The sequence below is a fragment of the Cervus canadensis genome, chromosome 4 (assembly GCF_019320065.1).
Source record: "Cervus canadensis isolate Bull #8, Minnesota chromosome 4, ASM1932006v1, whole genome shotgun sequence".
In the NCBI taxonomy this organism is placed as follows: Eukaryota; Metazoa; Chordata; class Mammalia; order Artiodactyla; family Cervidae; genus Cervus; species Cervus canadensis.
In genome coordinates this window covers 92,106,155-92,126,939 of record NC_057389.1, presented here as the reverse complement: position 1 = coordinate 92,126,939, position 20,785 = coordinate 92,106,155, and the positions used below count along the sequence as shown (strand labels likewise).

At 48.8% G+C, this 20,785-nt stretch overlaps 1 protein-coding gene across 7 annotated transcripts in view; it reads right to left on the bottom strand.

Annotated features, from left to right (window-relative positions):
* Window positions 1–15,152, bottom strand: part of TYK2 (tyrosine kinase 2) — a 28,975-nt gene extending 13,823 nt beyond the window's left edge. The window contains exons 1-10 of one of the 7 annotated variants that reach the window (XM_043466682.1): window positions 14,982–15,152; window positions 13,792–13,935; window positions 13,579–13,677; window positions 13,085–13,300; window positions 8,931–9,054; window positions 8,666–8,813; window positions 8,182–8,345; window positions 3,976–4,342; window positions 3,054–3,263; window positions 2,798–2,955 (exon numbers count right to left, since the gene is read on the bottom strand). In XM_043466682.1, coding sequence (XP_043322617.1) covers window positions 2,798–2,955; window positions 3,054–3,263; window positions 3,976–4,342; window positions 8,182–8,345; window positions 8,666–8,813; window positions 8,931–9,054; window positions 13,085–13,280 — 1,367 coding nt within the window. In that variant the 5' untranslated portion in view covers window positions 13,281–13,300; window positions 13,579–13,677; window positions 13,792–13,935; window positions 14,982–15,152. Of the gene's footprint in view, window positions 1–2,797; window positions 2,956–3,053; window positions 3,264–3,975; window positions 4,343–8,181; window positions 8,346–8,665; window positions 8,814–8,930; window positions 9,160–13,084; window positions 13,301–13,578; window positions 13,678–13,791; window positions 13,936–14,981 lie in introns of those variants that run through there. The other 6 variants (XM_043466685.1, XM_043466681.1, XM_043466684.1 and 3 more) reach the window with 6 other exon arrangements.
* Between the last annotated feature and the right edge of the window lie 5,633 nt (window positions 15,153–20,785).

Genomic DNA, 20,785 nt, shown 5'->3' with positions numbered 1-20,785 from the left:
TCTATATAATGGGCTCCAGTTTCATCCATCTCATTAGAACTGATTCAAATGAATTCTCTTTAATGGCTGAGTAATATTCCATTGTGTATATGTACCATAGCTTCCTTATCCATTCGTCTGCTGATGGGCATCTAGGTTGCTTTGAGGAAGGCTTTCTTATCTCTCCTTGCTATTCTTTGGAACTCTGCATTCAAATGGGTATATCGTTCCTTTTCTCCTTTGCTTTTCGCTTCTCTTCTTTTCACGGCTATTTGTAAGGCCTCATCAGACAGCCATTTTGCATTTTTGCATTTCTTTTTCCTGGGGATGGTCTTGATCCCTGTTTCCTGTACAATGTCATGAGCCTCTGTCCATAGTTCATCAGGCACTCACTCTATCAGATCTAATCCCTTGAATCTATTTCTCACTTCCACTGTATAACTGTAAGGGATTTGATGTAGGTCATACCCGAATGGCCTAGTGGTTTTCCATACTTTCTGCAATTTAAGTATGAATTTGGCAATAAGGAGATCATGATCTGAGCCACAGTCAGCTCCTGGTCTTGTTTTTTGCTGACTGTATAGAGCTTCTCCATCTTTAGCTGCAAAGAATATAATCAATCTGATTTCAGTGTTGACCCTCTGGTGATGTCCATGTGTAGAGTCTTCTTGTGTTGTCGGAAGAGGGTGTGTGCTATGATCAGTGCATTCTCTTGGCAAAACTCTATCAGCCTTTGCCCTGCTTCATTCTGTACTCCAAGGCCAAATTTACCTGTTCCTCCAGGTGTTTCCTGACTTCCTGCTTTGACTTCCTACTTCCTACTCGTGTCGCCACTCCCAGGGTGACACACAACACAGGCTGGCACACACGCGAAGGTCAAAGATCACAGACACGGCTGCTCCCGCAGTATAACCTGACAGCCCCAGGGGCTGGCCTCCCAGACCCAGAGGTGAGCACGGTCACAAACACAAACAGGGCCGCAAGGTGACGTAGCCCCACGGGCCCCGGCAGCCACACAGACTGAATGCTTGCGTCCCCCTAAAGTCATGTTGGACTTCCCTGGTGCCTCAGCAGATAAGGATCCACCTGCCAATGCAGGGGACACGGGTTTGATCCCTGCTCGGGAAGAATTCCACATACTATGGAGCAGCTAAGCCCACAGGCCCCAACTACTGAACCCTGCTAGCCCTAGAGCCTGTGCTCCACAACAAGAGAATTCCCGGCAATGAGAAGCCCGTACACCACAACTAGGGAGTAACCCCTGCTCGCTGCAACTAGAGAAGAGCCTGACTAAAGCAACGGACACCCAACACAGCCAAAACTAACTAAATAAATAAAAGTTTAAAAAAGAACACAATCAGTTCCTGTGCTGAAGCTCTAAACCCCAAGTGATGGCATTAGGAGGTGGGCCTGGGGGGACGTGATGAATCATGAGGGTAGAGCCCTCAGGAATGGGATTAGTGACTTATAAAAAATGGACCCCAGAGATCTCACTCACCCCTTCCACCAAATGAGGAAACCAGCCAGAAGACTGAACTTGTGGTTATGAAACAGGAAGTGGGGCTCTCACAGACATCGGATCTGTTAACACCTTGCACTTGGACTTCAGAACTTGAGAAGTGTCTGTGGTTTCTAAGCCACTCAGCCATTGGTATTCCGTTTGAACGGACTAAGACAACGCTGACATGGCCCACAGACTGCCATGAGGCCACAGCCCCTTGAGAGGTGAGGAGGCCTCACCCTCCTCTGGGGTACAGACTAGGCTAGGAGGGGTGAGACCTCTTATGACGCACCCCTGCCCCCCAGCGGCTAGTCCCAGTGTCACAGGTAGGACAAGGGATACCCTCTGGATACGCAGAGGAGCTGACAATCACAAACCCCAACCAGGCAGCAAACGGGAGGGCCACACATACACCAATGACCTTATAAGCCCTGACTCTCAACCATCTCAGCCACACACGTCCAGGCAGGCACTCTCAGTGAGTCACACGGGTGAGTCACTTTACAACCCCAGGGGTGGGAACACCCACATGCATATCTCAATGGCCACCAGCATCTGAGAGAAACACAGCCGCACAAAAGTCACCAGTCAGGTGTGAAAATGGGCACTGACAAGTTAAAATGCAGTTGGGGAACTTCCCTGGCGGTCCAGTGGTTAAACTCTGTGCTTCCACTGCAGGGGGCACGGGTTCAACGTACAGTCCCTGGTCAGGGGGACTGAGATCCCACAACCTCATGGCAATGTCAAAAACCACAACCAGAAAAACAAAACAAAATCACATGCAGTCCCCAGAGCAGGGACACAGCTGTTGAACATCCAGACATGCACGGGGACCCAGTCCCAAAGCCAGGCACTCTCAGATTGGCACACCAACCCACACCATCACAGGTGCCCTCTCTCCCTGCATAACCTCTGCTTGCACACATGCACAGGTCACACACGCACCCCCGTGAGCACTCACTGATGTGAACGCGTGTCCAACGCGGTGTCAGTGAATCCTTGCACAGTACACGCAGGCCGATACAGGCACACGTGTACGCACGAGACACGGATGCTCGCACACACATGCATGTAGACGCAGGACACACACACACACTGATACGTACTCACTGAGACTTGAAAGTCTGCACACCAGTGTGCACGCATACAGGTGGTGGACACACAGGCCTTCCCACCCTAAGACGCACAGGCGCACATAAGACATCAATGTGCACACACGTGCTTTAAACTCCACAGTCCCTAGCGCTCACTGTCCGGCTGGCGGCTGCCCCTCCGGCCCTGCCCCCACCCCGCCCCACCCCCGCCCCAGGCACTCACAGCAGGGGTCCGTGGATACCATCCTGGATGCTCATCACCAGCCGTGGAGGAGCCACGTCGTGGCACAGATAGTGGTTGGAGTCGGCGGTCAGGCGAAAGTAACCATCCACCAGCGACACCAAGGACAGGGCCGCAGCCCGGGAAGGCAGGGTCAGCTCCTACGGGCCGGGGGCGGGGGTGGGGGGGTCATCAGGCACGCATCACAGGCCGGAGGCACCTGCCCCCCTCAGCCCGGCTCCATAGCCCCAGGCCCCACCAGGCACTTGTTGTCCTGACAATGGATGCTGACGTGGCGTTCCTTCAGCACCACGTGGGTGATGTCTTGGAAGTCGCAAAAGTAGGACCAGGGGGTCTCCCGAGGCCTGTCCACTGGCTCGCTGCCCGCCTTCTGGGCCTTCATTTTCTTCCCAGATGGGCCAGCATCGGGCATCCTGCTGCCGCCACCACCGCCACCATCACCAGGCCCCTGGAAGCCAGCATGTGGGGCAGGTGAATAGAGCAGGGTTTGTGCCTGTTCAGTCCTCCTGCCCTTCCCTCCCTGCGGAGAGGCAGAGCCGGAAGGAACAGGGGACCTATTCGGGCATCTACCCATGAGTGCAGTGGCACAGGCTGGATCGGGAACCCATCCAGAGAGATAGTCACCAGAAGATGGAACTTTGGGGAGGGCAGAAAGGGGGCTCCTAGCCCTCTTGGCCCCAGAGGTCAAAGGTGTTCTCCAGAAGCAGAGACCCTAGCCATCAGCTCCCCGGGGGTGGGGGGCAGGCAGAGGATTTATCACCATGGGGGTTGAAACAGCTGCTGTCCCTCTATTGAAGGCCAAGCTGAAGGAAATAGGCTTGGCCTGGAGTTGATCCAGGCTGACCAGGTAACCAAGTATGTGGCACAGACTTTTAATTCCACGGCAGACCAGAAGAATGTCATATTATTGGAAGGGATCCGGAACCAACATGCATTGGAAATGCTTAGGCAGAACATTAAGACTGAACTTAATTCTTGATTGCAGGCCTTATTAGAGCCTTTAAGACACTATCCAAGAAACAGACCCCCAGCACAGACAAACATATCCCAGAGCCATGGAGGGAAAACCACCTTTGCCATAGCCACCTTCCGAGGCCAAAGTCAAGGCTGAGCAGGAGCCCACACCCTCCACTGTCAGATAGTAGAGGCACCTCACTCACCTCCGCCCGTACCAGCCGCCACCGGATGCCTTCTGTGCCTGACACCAGCACCTCGTGGGTGGGGGGTCCGGCAGCAGACTCAGACCCGGGGTCGGGAAGGGCCTGGCCACTGTCCCGGATGTAGCAGGGCTCCCCCTCGGCCAGGGACAGCAGCTCCAGGTGGCACACGGGCACACGCTCTGTGCCAAAGCGGGGTGCCAGTCGCTCGAGCGTGGCCAGGTACTTCACCATGACGACCTGCTGGGAGAGGCAGCCCGGCTGGAAGGCCCGTAGGAACTTGCGGAAGATGCTCCGTTGGCGCAGGCGTGTCAGAGCATTGTGCTGCCGGATCTGCCGCCGGAAGGAGCGTGGGATACAATCCTTGAAGCTGTGGGGATGACCAAGAGAGGCAGTTCAGGGGCCCCGGCTGGGCGATGATGGGAAAGTGGTTTAACCTCTCTGAACCTCAGCTGCCTCGTCTAGAAAACAGGCAACCTAAATGCCATCGACAGATGAGCAGATAAAGATGTGGTGTACATATATAATGGAATACTATGCAGCCATGAAAAAGAACAAAATCATATCAGCGGCAGCAACACGGATGCAACTAGAAATTGTCACACTGAGTGAAGTAAGTCAGAAGGAGAAAGACAATACCATATGATACCACTTATATGTGGAATCTAAAACCCAACAGGCACTTCCCTATTGGTACAGTTGATAAGACTCTGTATTCCCAAAGCAGGGGGCCTGAGTTTGATCCCTGGTTGGAGAACTAAGATCCCATATACCACAACTAAGCTTGTGTACCACAACTACTGAGCCCCATGCATTCTAGAGACTAGGTACCACAACTAGAAAAGCCTGCACAACACAATGAAGAAAACAGTGCAGACAGAAATTTTAAAAATTAATAATTAAAAATAAAATATGACACAAATGAGCTTCTCCACCAAACAGAAGCAGAATTATGGACATAGAGAACAGACTGGTGATGGCCAAGGGGGAGGGAGTTGGGGGAGGGGTGGAGTGGGAGGTTGGGGTTAGCAGATGTAAGCTTCAGTATGGATAGACAACAAGATCCTACTGTACTGCACAGAGAACCATACTCAATATCCTGTGATAAACTATAATTGAAAAGAATATTTAAATATATATACATATATATATAACTGAATCACCTTGCCGTACAGCAGAAATTAACACATTATAAATCAACTGTACTTCAATCAAAATATATTAAGCTAAAAAATATTAAAATTGAATAAAAGTACAAATGATAAAAAAAAAAAAAAGCAGGCAGGCTGTCATGAAGGTGGAAAGAGAATGTGATAAAGGGCGAGCATAGCAAGGCCAGATGGTGTCAGGACCAGGGCCCAGGGCTCTGGAGGGGACTACGTGGCTGAAATTCCAGATATTGGGTGAATTCCTTAAGCTCTAAAGAGCTCCGTCTTTTCATCTGTAAAATGGGATCAAACAGTACCCACATCTAGGGCTGACGAGAGAATTAGGACTATTGATTGGCACAAAATAAAGACTATGTGAGTGTTGGCTATTATTATTACTAGAGAAGTCACTATTGTTTTGATCATTAATATGATTATCAATAAAAGGACAGCTCTGGGAAGCCCCTCTGCTCCTCACAAAGCTGTACTCTTCACCTCTTCTCCTGCCTGAACTGCCCACCACAGAGCCCGTTTATTTTATTATGTACGTATGTTTGTTTTTTTTTTTTTTGGTTGGGCTCGGGGAGCACAGGCTCTAGAGAGAAGGCTCAGTAGTTCTGGCACAGGGGTGGCAGGTGGGATCTTCCTGAATCAGAGATCAAACCCAAGTCCCCTGCATTGGCAGGTGGATTCCTAGACTAGCAAAGTCCCCAGCACAGCCCATTCAGATTACAGGTTTCTACACCCCATCCTGGGTTTCCCCAGTGGCTCACTGTGGTAAAGAATCCCCCTGCCAATGCAGGAGACGCGAATTCGATCCTGGGTTAGGAAGATTCCCCTGGAGAAAATGGCAACCCACTTCAGTATTGCTGCCTAGGAAATCCCATGGACAGAAGAGCCTGGGGGACTATAGTCCATGAACTCGCAAAGAGTCAGACATGACTGAGCAACTAAACACACACACACACTCACACACACACTCTCACACACACCCAACCCTTATCTTCCATGTCCCAGGCCATTTTTTCCATCCCTTGAACAGAGGGATCCTAAAGCTCGAGGTTCTAGCTGTCTTCTGCCCCAACTCCCAATCTTTCCAGGGCTCCCTAAAGACCTTGAGGGAAAAAGACCCCCGATTAGTGCCTGGCTGACTCTAGCACTTGGGCAATTGCATTCCAAGTTCAATTCCCCTGGAAACAGGCCTTTGCCGTCTGCTGCCTCTGGGCCTCTGTATATGTTGTTCCCACTGCCTCCAATGCTTTGCCAAAACAGTCCACGTCTGGATAAAGCCAACTCAACCTTCAGGTCTTAGCAGAAATGTCACCCCAGGAGCATCCTCTGATCTCCAGGCTAGGTAGAGTGTTTCCTCTGGGCTCCCCAGCATCCTGGCTTCATGGTCACAGCCCTGGTCCTCCAGAGTGATAACACGACATGGATTGAAAAATATGTGCTTTAAGAATTGCCGAGACATGGGTATATACCTATGGCCGATTTGTAAAACATTGTAAAGCAATTATCCTCCAATTAAAAATAAACTAGTTTTTTAAAAAAAGGAATTGCAGTCCTAGGATTTCCCTGGTGGTTTAGTGGTAAAGAATCCACCTGCCAACGCAGGGGGCAGGGGTTCAATCCCCAATCTGGGACGATTCCACATGCTGCAGAGCAGCTAAGCCCATGCGCCACAACTACTGAGCCTGTGCTCTAGAACCTGTGCTGGGCAACAAATCACTGCAGTGAGAAGCCTGTGCACTGCAACTAGAGAGTGGCCTCTGCTCGCCACAACTGGAGAAAGCCTACGCCACAACAAAGACCCAGCGTAACCAAAAATAAATAAATAATTTCAAAAAGAATTGCAGGTCCTAGGACTTCCCTGGTGTTCTAGTCATTAGGAATATGCCTTTCAATGCAGGGGACGCAGGCTTGATCCTCGGTCAGGGAACTAAGACCCCACATGACCTAAGGCAACTTAGCCCACACGCTGCAACTAGAGAGAAGATCATGAAGATTCCATATACCTCAACTAAGATTGATGCAGCCAAAAAGAAAATAAATGATTTTTGTTTTTTTTAAAATGCAGGTCCTGGGACACTCCCTGGCGGTTTTCAGTGGTTAGGATTTGGCACTTTCACTGCTGGAACCTTGGTTTCAAACCCTGATGGGGGAACTAAGATCCCACAAGCTGCATAGCACAACCAAAAAAGAAAAACAAAAAACTGCAAGGTTGCCTCCTCCAGGCAGTGTGCCCTGATTGCTCCAGTCCTCACCTCAGTGGAGGTGAGTAACTCCCCCAGACTCCTGCCTTCTCCCTTCCCTTGAATTCTAGGGAGTCATCCAAGCTCATTCTACTCCAGCCATACTTTCTCCAACACATCAGGCACAGCCCAGGCTCAGGGCTTCTGTACTGGCTGATAGCTCTGGAAAATTCTCTTCTCACAAATACCCACCTGGCTCCCTCCTTTACTTCCTTCAAATCTCTGAAAGTGAATGTCACCTTTTCAGTGAGAAACTGATGACCCAGTTTTAAACTGTATGCCCCTCATTCTCTAATACCCTCTTCCTCTTTTCCAGTTTAATTTTTCCCCATTGCATTCGTCACCATCAGAAACACTATACATTTTACTTTTGTATTTTGCTTATTGCCTGTCTTCTCCCTCAAATATGAGCTCCAGGGACTTCCCTGGTGGTCTAGTGTCTAAGACTCTGTGTTCCCAATGCAGGGGGCCCTGGGCTTGATCCCTGGTCAGGGAACTAGATGCCATGTGCCACAACTAAGAGTTTGCATGCCACAACTAAAGATCCTGTATGCTGCAACTAAGACCAAGCACAGCCAAAATAAATACACAATTTTTTTTTTAAGTGAGCTCTAGGAAGTCACAGATTTTGTCTGCCTGGCTTACTGTTGTGTGTCCAACCCCCAAAACTAGTGCCAGCACACAGCAGGTGCTTGATAAATGTTTGTTGAGTGAATGAAGGCATGGCAGTATGCAAAGTTTACCCTGGCCTTCAGATATCCGGGCATGTCCACCTACCTATGCAATGTCCCCGCCCCATTCCCAGATACCTGGTCTTCTTGGCCACCTTCTCAAGGGGGACACCATCGTGGAGAGCAAGGTGGCAGAGGTGCAAAAGGGCCATGCCCAGGCTCTCATTCTGAAAGTGGTGGATCTCCTCCTCGCTAGACAGCTCCCATAGAGATGCCACGTCGTTTACAAACTCATGCTTGCCCTGGGGATGGGGAACCAGGCAGAAAGGGAGGTGTGAGAACCTGTTCACTCCCCAGCTTCCGATTACTTTCAGGAAGAGAGGGACTCCATATGTATGCCTCATCTGCCCAATCCTATGCCTGTGGCAGACATCACTAATCAACCACAGTACTCTTACCCCTGCAACCCTAAGAGTCCAAAACCCTTTTCTTCAGGCAGCCAAAGGATCCCAGATGGCATCAGTGAAACCCACTAGCTATAGCAAATTGGGAGGGAAGTGGCGGCTCCTCAATCACCCAAGGTCCCTCACAAATAGTCACGCCTCCCCAGCCCTGCTCACACCTGCTCAAAGAGGTACTCAAAGGAGGCAGGGTCCAGCAGTTGCACCCCCTGCTCTGCCTGTTCTGAGGAAGTCTCGGACCCTGGGGGCCCGCAGCGGTACACAGCCGGCTCCTGAGGATTCGTGCCATGCCAGTTTCGGAAATAAAACCTGCAGGAAAGAAGAGGGTGCAATCAGGGTTTAGCATGGATTCAGGCCAAGTTTTGGCAGGTGGGGACAAGGGAGGGAGGGGAGAGGACAAAAGCCTTCTCAGGGGACTTTGCCCACCTCATGCGGAAGTGCAGCGTCAGGCTGGAGTCCCTGGAGGTATCCAGGATGTGATTTGGAGGCAGCCAGACCTGGGCCTGGGCATCGAAGAGGGCGAAAAGATTGAAGCAGGGTGGGGTGATGCCTGCACAGGGGAGAAATGAGTCAGGAAGTTGATGTCTGCTGCCATTAGCCTCGTGGACTCCTAGACCTGCTGTCTCCCTTCACAACCTCTCCCTGGCCTCCTCCCCTGCCAAAAGAAGACAATGCAATATGTAGACCATGCTGGCCACACAGAAAAACTACATTTCCCAGTCTCCCTTGCAGCTAGGATGAGGGGATTGGACAGTTTTTTGGCCAATGGGATGTGGACAGAAGGAATATATGTTTTCCAGGTCTAGAAATAAACTCTCTTGTCCTCTTCCCTACTGGAGGAATGTTGGAGACCCCGCATGCGTAGTGGTGAAACTACAAGATAGAGGGGAACTATTTGACTAGCATTAAACGCTAGGGCATCAGCATTAAATGCTTACATCTGTTGGCTCAGATGGTAAAGAATCTGACTGCAATGTGGAAGACCCAGGTTCGATCCCTGGCTCGGGAAGATGCCCTGGAGAAGGGAATGGCTACCCACTCCAGTACTCTTGCCTGGAGACTTCCATGGGCAGAGGGCCCTGGTGGACTACAGTCCACGGGGCCGCAAAGAGTCAGACATGTTTAAGCAACTAACACTTTCACTATAAGACTTAAGGTAAATTTTCACCGTCTTAACCCAGGAGAATTTGGGGGATGCTGCTTCTGACTACAGCAAAGCTAGCACAGACTTACTAACACAGCTCTTCAGACTGCTGGCACTTTGCCTGTCTCTTTTGGAACTCCAGCCCCAGAGAAATAGCCAACTACCCTTGGCTGTCATCCTGTAGATATCTCTGGCCCCCTGAGATGTGCTTTGTTACAGACAGATCTCATCTGAGGTCCCCAAACCTGCCCCCTCTCAGCTTAGTTCTCTAAGCCAGGATTTCATCTTTGTCCCTAACTCATCCCACCCCCTTAAAATCAGATTGGTCACAAGTCCTGTTCTTTCTGCACCCTTCATTCTCTCTAGGATCCACCCACTTCCTTCAAATACAAAACACAGTCCCAGTTCAGCCTCCAGATTTGTTGTCATTACCTATACTGGCCACCCAAGCATCTTTTTTAATACATATATCACTTAAAAACTGTATCTAAAATAGTTCTCTTGGAATAATTTATAATCACCTAAGTATCAGCCTGGAGAAGGCAAGGGCACCCGACTCCAGTACTCTTGCCTGGAAAATCCCATGGACAGAGGAGCCTGGCAGGTTTCAGTCCACAGGGTCGCTGAGAGTTGGACATGACTGAGCGACTTTGCTTTCACTTTTCACTTTCGTGCATTGGAGAAGGAAATGGCAACCCACTCCAGTGTTCTTGCCTGGAGAATCCCAGGGACGGGGGAGCCTGGTGGGCTGCCATCTATGGGGTCGCACAGAGCCAGACACAACTGAAGCGACTTACCAGCAGCAGCAGCAGCAGCAAGTACCAGCCACTAAAGAAATAAAACTTGGCAAGTCCGAATGAAACCCTCACCTACATCCACCTCCTCTCTGCTATCACAAAGAGGTAACCATACTCCTGAACTAGAGTTTATCACTTTCATATTTTCTATGACCTAGTTTTAAATGCTATAAACTTGAATGTGGTATTATATCATAGGTGTCCTTAAGCAATTTGTTTTTTCAGGCTATGATAGCTTTTAATACGTGATACATGTAACTTTGGTTGAATTTCTTTTTCCTGGCTGCATACTATTCCAGCGTTGAACCACACTGCAACTGATCTGTGCATTCTCCTCTACACAGACTTTGAGATGGCCTCTTATTTCTCAGTGAGATAAATGAGGCTGCTCTGAACATTCTTGTGTGCGTCTCCTGGAACACATGAGCCGAGTGTTTGTAGAGTGCGTATCTAGGAGCAGAACTGTATGCCCTCAGGGAATGTATTCGGGTTATAGGATGCCAAATTGCTCTACAAAAATCACTGCATCCAGGAATTCCCCAGGAGTCCAATGGTTAGGACTTGGTGCTTTCACTGCTGAGGACCCAGATTCAACCCCTGGTTGGGGAACTAAGATCCCATAAGCCACATGGCACAACCAAAAAAAAAAAAAATTGTTACATCCAAATTTACTGCACCCAAAAGAAGGAGCATGCCTCCCTGTGAGACAGCTTCCTAAAGAACCAATCTGTGGGCCTTCCCTGGTGGTCCAGTGGTTAAGAATCCATTTTCCAATGCAGGGGATGCAGATTCAATCTCTGGTCTGGGAACTACGGTCCCACATGCTATAGGGCAACTAAGCCCATAAGCCACAAGTGAGGAGCTCCTACACTGCAGCAAAGATCTGATGCAGCCAATAAATAAATATTTAAAATACAAACAAAAGACAAATGTTAGAGGAAGATATTCTTTGGAAAAAAAGAACCAATCTATTTCACTCTCTGGCTTAAACCTTCCATGGCCCCCCCTTGGCTCCATAAGAAAGCTCAACCCCCTCAGCAATGAACAACCATGACCTGGACCCAGACAGTCATGCTCTGCTTTGAATTTCTAGTTTCCCTTCTAAATTCTTGAAACAGATGCTCCAGTTACTCTTAAGATCTTTTGCTTCCTCAAACAGATCAGGTTCTCTGGGACCTTCACCAGGCATGATTCACACACCTAGCAAACCTGTCCGACTTCTTTACGGTCAGAGACTTCCCTGGTGGTCCAGTGGCTAAGACTCTGCGCTCCCAATGCAGGAGGGCCAGGTTCTATCCCTGGTCAGAGAACTAGATCGAACATGTTGCAGCTAAAGATCTCAAGTGCTGCAACTAAGACCTGGTGCAGTCAATCATTTATTTATTTATTATTGGAAAATAAAGTATTGCCATCAGTGGAAAAGTATAAAGTGCTATAGAAATCTACCGGAAAGCCCCCATTCAGTTGTGGGGCAGGGGGGTTGAGAGGATGTCCTGGAGGAAGGGGTAGGTAAGTGAAGTCCCCTTGAAGATGCCCTCTCTTCCTCTGGCAGAAGACATTAGACTTCTGAGCACATCCACTGCAAGCTCTCATGACCATTCCATGTTTCCCTACTGCTCCTGGGAAAAAGTCTAAACTCTCTCTGGGGTTTAAGGCCTTTAAGCTTTAAGGTTTAAGACCTGGCTCTGGCTGACCTCTCACCCATCATCTCCCTTCCTGGAGTTCCTTGCTCCTGACCTCACCCACCACACTCTGCTCCCGCCACAATAGTCAGAGCATCTTTGACCCTTGAGTCCAACCATGTTCCTCCTTTGCTCACAGTCCTCCATGGCTCCCACCTCACTTGCAGTAACATTCAAAGTCTTCCTTGAGGTCCAAAAGGCTCTGCACAACCTGCACCATCACCTATTCACCCTCACCTATCCCTGTCTCCCCTTCACTCACTTGGCTACAGCCACACTGGCCTCCTCATAGTTACCAGCAAGTTCCCACCTCAGGGCCTTTGCACTTGCTGTTCTCACTGCCAGATGTCCCTGTGGCTTGCTCCCTTATCTCCTCAAGTTTTAAATCTTTTTTTTTTTTGGCTGCACCATGCGATTTGTGGCATCTTCGTTCCCAGTCAGGGATCAAACCCTGGCTCCCATCCCCACAGTGGAAGTTCAGAGTATTAACCTCTGGACCACCAGGCAAGTCCCCAAGTGTTAAATCTTTACCATCATCTCTGGCCTTCTATTCAGTTTCCTTATTTATTGCATTTCTTGATGAGTCCTATAAGAATTCAGCTGCAATGCAAGAGACCTAGGTTCGATCCCTGGGTTGGGATGATCCCCTGGAGAAGGGAATGGCAACCCACTGAAGTATTCTTGCCTGGGAAATCCCATGGACAGAGGAGCCCAGCAGGCTACAGTCCATGGGGCTGCAAAGAGTTGGACACAACGGAGCAACTAACACTTTCGATTTCATTAGAATATCAGCTTTTTACAAAGCTGATTGCAAATTACAGAGACAGTAATTGGGGACTGGCACACAGAAGGTACTCACTCAACGCGGGCTGTGTGAATGGGCAGACAACTGGATGAACAGGGCCCAGTGGCTGCTGGCACCTCCACCCCGCTATGGAGCCGACGGCCGGGACTCACCGACTTTGTGTGCGATGTGGATGCAGACGTCCTCTGCGGTCAGTGTGGCCTCAGTGAAGGTGACCCAGGGCTCCCCACCACTGGGGCCAGCCCAGTGCAGAAGCACTTTCAGGCCTCCTCTGGTGGCCATGGGCTGAGCTCCGTCCCCACTGGGCTTCCTGCCCCTGGTGGCGGCCCTCCATTGGCACAAAGGCATGTTCTTGACAGCCGGCCTGCCTGTGAAGGAACACCCTATCAACCCCCAGGCCTCAGCGTTGAGGGCCCTTTTTAGTACCTCAACCTTCCCACCTTCCAGACTGAAGGGAAAGATTTGGGACCTCTCACTGTGCAAACTTAGGCACCCAATTCCCCCTCATAGTCCTCAGTTTCCACATCTGTTTGATGGAGCTGAGGTATGTGACACCCTCCCCCCCACGCTACATCAGTCATGAACAGCACCACCACCAACCCCTTTACTGGACAAATTCACCAATACAAGTCTGCCCTGAACCCACCTTTCCAAAATAACCTGGGTGGTCAGACAGACCTGGGGGTGAATCCTGTGTCAACTCAGGTGCAAGTCACTTCATCATGTTGGGCCTCAGTCTCCCCATCTGGAAAATAGACATGCTGAGAGTGTTGCCATGAAGAGACGGTTGTGACATTTCTACATTCCTTTTAAAGGAACTTTTAAACTAGAGTTGTAAGGGAATGATGCACTACTGTACCATATTGTGAGCAGGTGAGGACTTACTATTGCCATTTTGTTGTTTTCTGGTTGCTCTGTAGACAGGTTCTTCCTTGTTTCTTATCCTGCTGTCTGTCTTTGTGTTTGGATGAAATTACTACAGGATTTTTCCCTTGTGGTTACCCTGAGTTTAACAAGTTTAAGATGTGTCATGAGACTTACAAAACATACCTCACACTGACAATATCCTCTTTTAAGCTAACGGCTTCCCTTTAGTAGAATTTGTAAACTTTACATTTCTAATTCTCCACCTCACATTTTGATGACTGCTGTTACACTTCACATTTTTTATATTGTGTAACTAAATCGGATGATTGTAGTTATGGTTATTTTTTCTACGTTTTTTTAAAACGAGTTATAAATCAATTAGGTTGTGATGTTTCAACACAGTTCTGCATGTTACACATTAAGAATCTTGAAAAAAAAAAAAAAAAGAATCTTGATACAGGCATGACCAAATAACAAATATGATAAAGCCAAGAATGAAGTCATTATCATTAATTTTATAATCATAGTCGTTTCTCTCTTTCAGCCAATATTCCTGCCTCCCACATCTACCCCTACTAGTGACCCCGGCCCCTGCTGGCTCCCTGAGCGGCAGAGGGGTTCTGTTCAGCTCTTTTCCCAACAATGTGGAACTTTTTAAGAGACAGACCCAGGGTGCAGGCTTCCTGAGGTCTCCAAGTAGTTCCAGAGGACTGTTAGCAATTAGAGGGACGTTACTCATTTAAGACCGTGATGAGGGAAAAACAGAATATCACAATTGCATAATGCCGGATTTCTCAGGAATCAACTTCTCTCGGAGCCTGTTTCCTCATTTGGAAAATAGGCATAAAACAGTCTCTCTCTCTCAAAGGGTTGTTGGGAGGATTCAATGAGCTTGAAGCAGAGAAGAGGCTCCGCGAGGGGCCTGGCAAACGCTCGGTAAGTGTTCGCAAAGTCAGACACGACTGACCTACTGAACAACAACAAATGTTTATCTTTGAGATAAGACCCTAGGGATCGGGCTTTTGTAGTGGCCATCTCCTCCTTCCTCATCCCCACTGGGCACAGATCTAGCTTTGAAGATGAGGTCTAAGCGAGGTCCGCAGCCCCCAACCCCCTAAGCACCCCCACCTCCCCGCCAGAAACCTCCAAACCCTGCTGGCAGGAACCGCGCTGTGTACCCACCCGGCATCGATCAGTCACAAGGCAGTGGGGGGGCTTCTAACCGCCTCCTGCAAAGGGCAGTTCCGCCAGCTGCATCCTTCCTGGTGATCTCCCGGGCGCAGTCCCTCGCGCCCACTTCCAGACTCACCCTTTCCCCGGAACTCGCTACAACCCTGGACCCGCCCCACCGCCCCGAGCAGCGGTCTCTGGATCGCCCCTGGAACAGCACCTCCCATTGGGCGCCTGAAACGGGCACATTCATTGGTCGCTGTCCTGCTCCGCCCCTTCACTACTACGGCGGCTCCCCTATTGGTTCAGGCTTCAAGTGTCGCTCAACCCGGGGCTGGATAGGGAGGAGTCTCTGCGGCGCCGAGACTTCAGTTACCCACGCCAGGTGTGAATCCAAGCAAGTCTGGCTTCCAGCCCTTACCCTGATGCAAGGCCAGATCGTCATCTCGGCGATCAAGGTTGCAGCTGGCTGCCATTCAATCCTCCAACCCCGCTGCCGTGTGGCCCTACTTTCCGTCCTGCCTCTCCTCCCTGTCTGCGTGGCCAGCCCTGATTCTCAGAGCTGAGACACCCCACCAGCCACCAACCACCCCCACCCCCGCCTTCTGGAGGAGGCATTCAGGGCCCACCAGCTCACATTCCTTTTCTGATCATCCATAGCCCTGACGCTGGGAATTGAGGGCAAGAGGAGAAGGGGGCGACAGGATGAGATGGTCGATGGCATCACTGACTCAATAGACATGAATTTGAGCAAACTCATAGTTAAGGACAGGGAAGCCTGGGGTGGCAGAGTGACTGAAGAACAACAACAAAATCCTGTTCTCTGAGGCCTCTTTGCTCAAGGTAGCAGCTTGGGCGTCCCACCTGATCCAAGTTCTGATCCCTGCAAAACAAGTCGCTGCTATTTACATTTGCAGAGAAGGCTGTGCATTCAGCGGTTCGTACGCATTATTTCATTTTGTTGCAGGAAGAGGGACCCCTTCCAGGGCCCGAGAGTGGGCTCTTGTCTAACACTTGGAAATTAATTACCAAGGAGACACATGTACTGACAAAGCAAAAGACATTATTGGAAAGGGGCACCCGGGGGGAAAAGAGAGCATCGGAGTAAGGGAATCCAGGAGAACTGCTCTGCTGCGTGGCTCTCAGTCTTGGGTTTTATGGTGATGGGGTTAGTTTCTGGGTTGTCTCTGGCCAGTCTTTCTGACTCAGAGTCCTTCCTGGTGGTGCATTCGTGGATCAGCCTAGATGAATTCCAGCAAGGATTCTGGGAGGTGGTCCGAGTGTGTATTGGCATTTTCTCTCTCCTTTTGACCTTTCCCGATTTCTTTCTGGTTGGTAGTAGTTTGTTAGTTCTGCATTCCTTACCAGAATTTTGGTAGTTTGTTAGTTCTGCATTCCTCCTGTTGTAAGATAACTCACTCAGGTAGTTACTATAAAGCCTGGCCAGGGCAGTAGGTTTCAGTCAGTGGGTTCCCCTAACAATCTGATGTTAGCAGTAGTCCTCTGGCATCTCTTATCTCCATTTCTCAGAGAAAGAAACCGAGGTACAGAGAGGTGACAAAGACTCTTTCCTTGCCCAAACTTTAGTTCTCTGAACCTTCTTTAAAATAATTTTATTTATTTTTATTTTTGGCTGTCCTGAGTCTTCGTTGCTGCATGGGCTTTTCCCTAGTTGCGGAGGGCAGGGGCTACTCTCTAGGTGTGGTGTGCGGGCTTCTCATTGCTGTGGCTTCTCTTGTTGTGGAACACAGGCTCTAGAGTGCTTGGGTTTCAGTAGTTGCGGCTCCCGGCCTCTAGAGCACCGGCTCAATAGTTGTGCTGCTTGGGCTTGGTTGCTCTGTGACAAATGGGATCTTCCCAGACCAGGGATCAAACCTTAATCTCCTGCACTGGTAGGTGGATTCTTTACCCCTAAGCCACCAGGGAAGCCCCGCGCCTTCTTGACTACCCCTCAACCTTGGCCCCGGTCCTGTCTTCGTCCTGCACAGTCATCCCCCGACCCCTAATATCTGATCAGGTTTCTCAGTCTCCACCTTTGATGCGTAAATATTCGTCCTCTCTTTAGCAAGAATCCTGTGAGGTCAGTTTAGCAAGAATCCCCCTACCCCTAATTTTTTTAAGATTTATTTATTCATTTATTTATTTTCTTTTTGGGATCAGCTAAGAGTTGCCCTTGCTGCTTTGGGCTTCTCACAGCGGTGGCTCCTCTTATTGGGGAGCACTGGCTCTAGGAGCTCAGACTTCAGTAGTCACAGCACGTGGGCTTCAGTAGTTGAGGCTCTTGCGCTGTAAGCACTGACTTAGCAGTTGCGGCACACTGGCTTAGTCGCTCTGCACCATTTAGGATCTTCCCGGACCGAGGATCGAACCCGTATCCCTTGCATTCCAAGGTGGATTCCACTGGACCACCAGGGAATCTCCCCTCCCACCCTCCCCCTGTCACACCCTCATTCTGCTCTTTGCCTGGCAATCCCCAGATGTCTTTGCTGCATTCAGAGTTGAGCCCAATGCTCTCCCCTTTTGCAGTCCCCCATTGCAGTTGTCCTGAAGAGTCTCCCTTACTGTTTTGTGAGTCAAAAATATTGCCTGCCATATCAGTAAACAAAGGATATTGCACTCATCCAGCCATCACATTGAGTAGGAGCTAGATGGGCCTCAGGGTAAACAGCTGGTTTCTCCCCTGTGGACGGATACTCCAAATTAGCAGGAGACAGAAGAGCTAAGCTTTGCCCAGGTAAAAGACAGAGACCACATATTTCTCATTCTCCAAGTCATGGATGGTGACTGCAGCCATGAAATTAAAAGACGCTCCTTGGAAGAAAAGCTATGACAAATCCAGAGAGCGAATTAAAAATCAGAGACACCACTTTGCAGACAAAGTTCCTTATAGTCAAAACTATGGTTTTTCCAGTAGTCATGTATGGATGTGAGAGTTGGACCATAAAGAAGGCTGAGCGCTGAAGAACTGATGCTTTTGAACTGTGGTGCTGGAGAAGCCTCTTGAGAGTCCCTTGGAGAGCAAGGAGATCAAACCAGTCAATCCTAAAGGAAATCAGTCCTGAATATTCATTGGAAGAACTGATGCTGAAGCTGAAGCTCCAATTCTTTGGCCACCTGATGTGAAGAGACGACTCATTGGAAAAGCCCCTCCTGCTGGGAAAGACTGAGGGCAAGAGGAGAAGGGGATGACAGAGGATGAGATGGTTGGATGGCATCACCGACTCGAAGGACATGAATTTGAGCAAACTCTTAGAGATGGTGAAGGACAGGGAAGCCTGGTGAGCTGCAGTCCATGGAGTCGCAGAGAGTCAGACACAACCTGGTGACTGAACAACAAGTCAAGAGACCCCGACTATACATGCACAGAAAGGCTCCTTGGAGGTCAAAAAGGAGGGGGCGTCACCTCATAGTAAGTGAGGTTAGCCTATCCATAGGCCTCTTCACTGGAATCCATCTTGGCTAAGTGATGCGTGCGCACATGGGAGATTACTGAGATAAACCAAATACATACTCAGAACCAGGCCAAGCAAGATGATTGGCCAAAGGAGACCTGGAAGATATGCACCAGAAGAGTGATTCAAACTACCATAAGGGCGTGACTCTGTCTCTGAGCCTGCCTATGTGTCTATCCACACATGCTCTTTTTCCTTCTTAATAATCACTACTTGTTTCACTACTTCCTGTCTCTATGTGGACATTCATTTCTACACAGCTGACAGGCCAGGGCCTGATGGTCTTAGTGGTGAGAATTAAGCGTTCTCACTGCCTCAGGCTGCCTTCAATCTCTGGCAGGGGAACTGAAACCCTGCTTCAAACCGCTGCAGGTCGAGGCTACCAGAGATCAGCGTTACAGCCGCACAGATGGTGAGCCCTGAGGGAACTCAGGATAGAAACAGGATGCCCACCATCCACCCATCAGTCACTGCTAAGTCACTTCAATCATGTCCAACTCCTTGTGACCCTGAAGACTGTAGCCCACCTGGCTCCTCTGTCCGTGGGTTTCCCCAGGCAGGAATACTGGAGTGGGTTACCATGCCCTCCTCTGGGGGATCTTCCTGACCCAGGGATCAAACCCAAACCTCTTACGTCTCCTGCACAGGCAGGTGGGTTCTTTTCCATGAAGCCCACCTAGGAAGTCACTGCAGCCACCCTTGCAGAGATGCACCGTGAGGAGACTCAGGGTGAGAAAGCACAGGTCAGCCGAGGTGCCTGTCAAAGGAATGATTTCAGTGAGCTCACACTCTTGCATCTTCCCATACATAGAAAAGCACTAAACTCTTTTAACTTGAGATATCTGATTTTCTTTAATTAACACTAACCTTGTTGTAAAAGCTTGAATATATCCTGGCTCCCCCCTTGCCTCTTCACAGCAATCTCTCAGAGTTATCTGAGATGCTGTGTCCCAGACTTCAGTCCTCAGTTTTGTCTGCCGAATAAAATATAACTCTCAAATGTTAGGTTGTGCTTTTTTTTTTTTCCCAGTTGACAGTTTGTTTTTAATTGGGGTAGAGTTGCTTGACAGTGTTACGTTTCTGCTGTACAGAAAGTGAATGTTATGCAGACACATATATTCCCTCTTTTTTAGATTTCCTTCCCATTTAGGTCACCACAGAGCATTGACTAGAGTTGTCTGAGCTCTACAGTAGGTCCTTATTAATTATCTATCAATGACTAATCCCAATTTCCCAATTCATCCTACCCCCTTTACCCCCTTGGTATCCATAAGTTTATTTTCTATATCTGTGTCTCTATTTCTGCTTTGAAAATAAGTTCATCTGTACCATTTATGATAAGGGCAGAGTAAAGGGACCAAGGAGGTGATTAAATAGTTAATCCCACTAGGGAATTGTAAGTAGGAAAAATATGGGTGACCCCAGTAAGTTAATGGTCACTTAAGAAAACAGGTTTACCTGGAGAAGGAAATGGCAACCCACTCCAGTATTCTTGCCTGAAAAATCCCATGGACACAGGAGCCTGGCAGGCTACTGCCCATGGGGTCAGAAGAATTGGGCACAACTTAGTGACTAAAACCACCACTACCAAGATCACATCACTTGGGAACAGAGATAATTTTACTTCTTGCTTTCCAATTTGGACGCTTTTTATTTCTTTCTCTTGCCTAATTGCTCCAACTAGAACTTCCAATGCTATGTTGAATAGAAGTGGTGAAAGCAGGCATCCTTGTTCTTGCTCTTGTCTTAGAGGGAATGCTTTCAGTCTTGTACCTCTGAGTATGATGTTGGCTGTGGTTTTTTCATATATGGGTTATATCTTGAAAAAGCTCCCTTTTATACTGAGTTAAAAGAATTTTTTTTTCTTTAAATGATGAAATGGTGCTGAATTTTGTCAAAAGTTTTTTTTTATCAGTGGAGATGATAATGTAGTTTTTCCCTTCATTTTATTCCTGTGATATAGTACATTGCTTGATTTTCATAAATTGAACTGTCTTTTGCATTCTAAGAATAAATCTCACTTGTTCATGGTGTACATAAAAAAAAAGAAAACAGGTTTGCTTAACCACAAAACCAAGCAGGCTTGCTTAACAACAAAGCATGCCGTACAAACATGAGGCAAGCTCCAAAACAATAAAACAAGGGCAGTGTGAGACCCACATCCTTCCCAGGGAGCTCAGCAAGTTCTAGGACATGCTTTCTGCACACATGAAAACAATAATTTATGGGAAAGTGACATTTCAAAGTAAATATCCTCATTGTACTGAAACCTGAAATAATTTCTCCGTTATGACTTTCAGCTTAACCATGTGGGGACAAGAAACCATCCCTACCCAATCTGGAGGAGGAGCTGATGATCAAAGC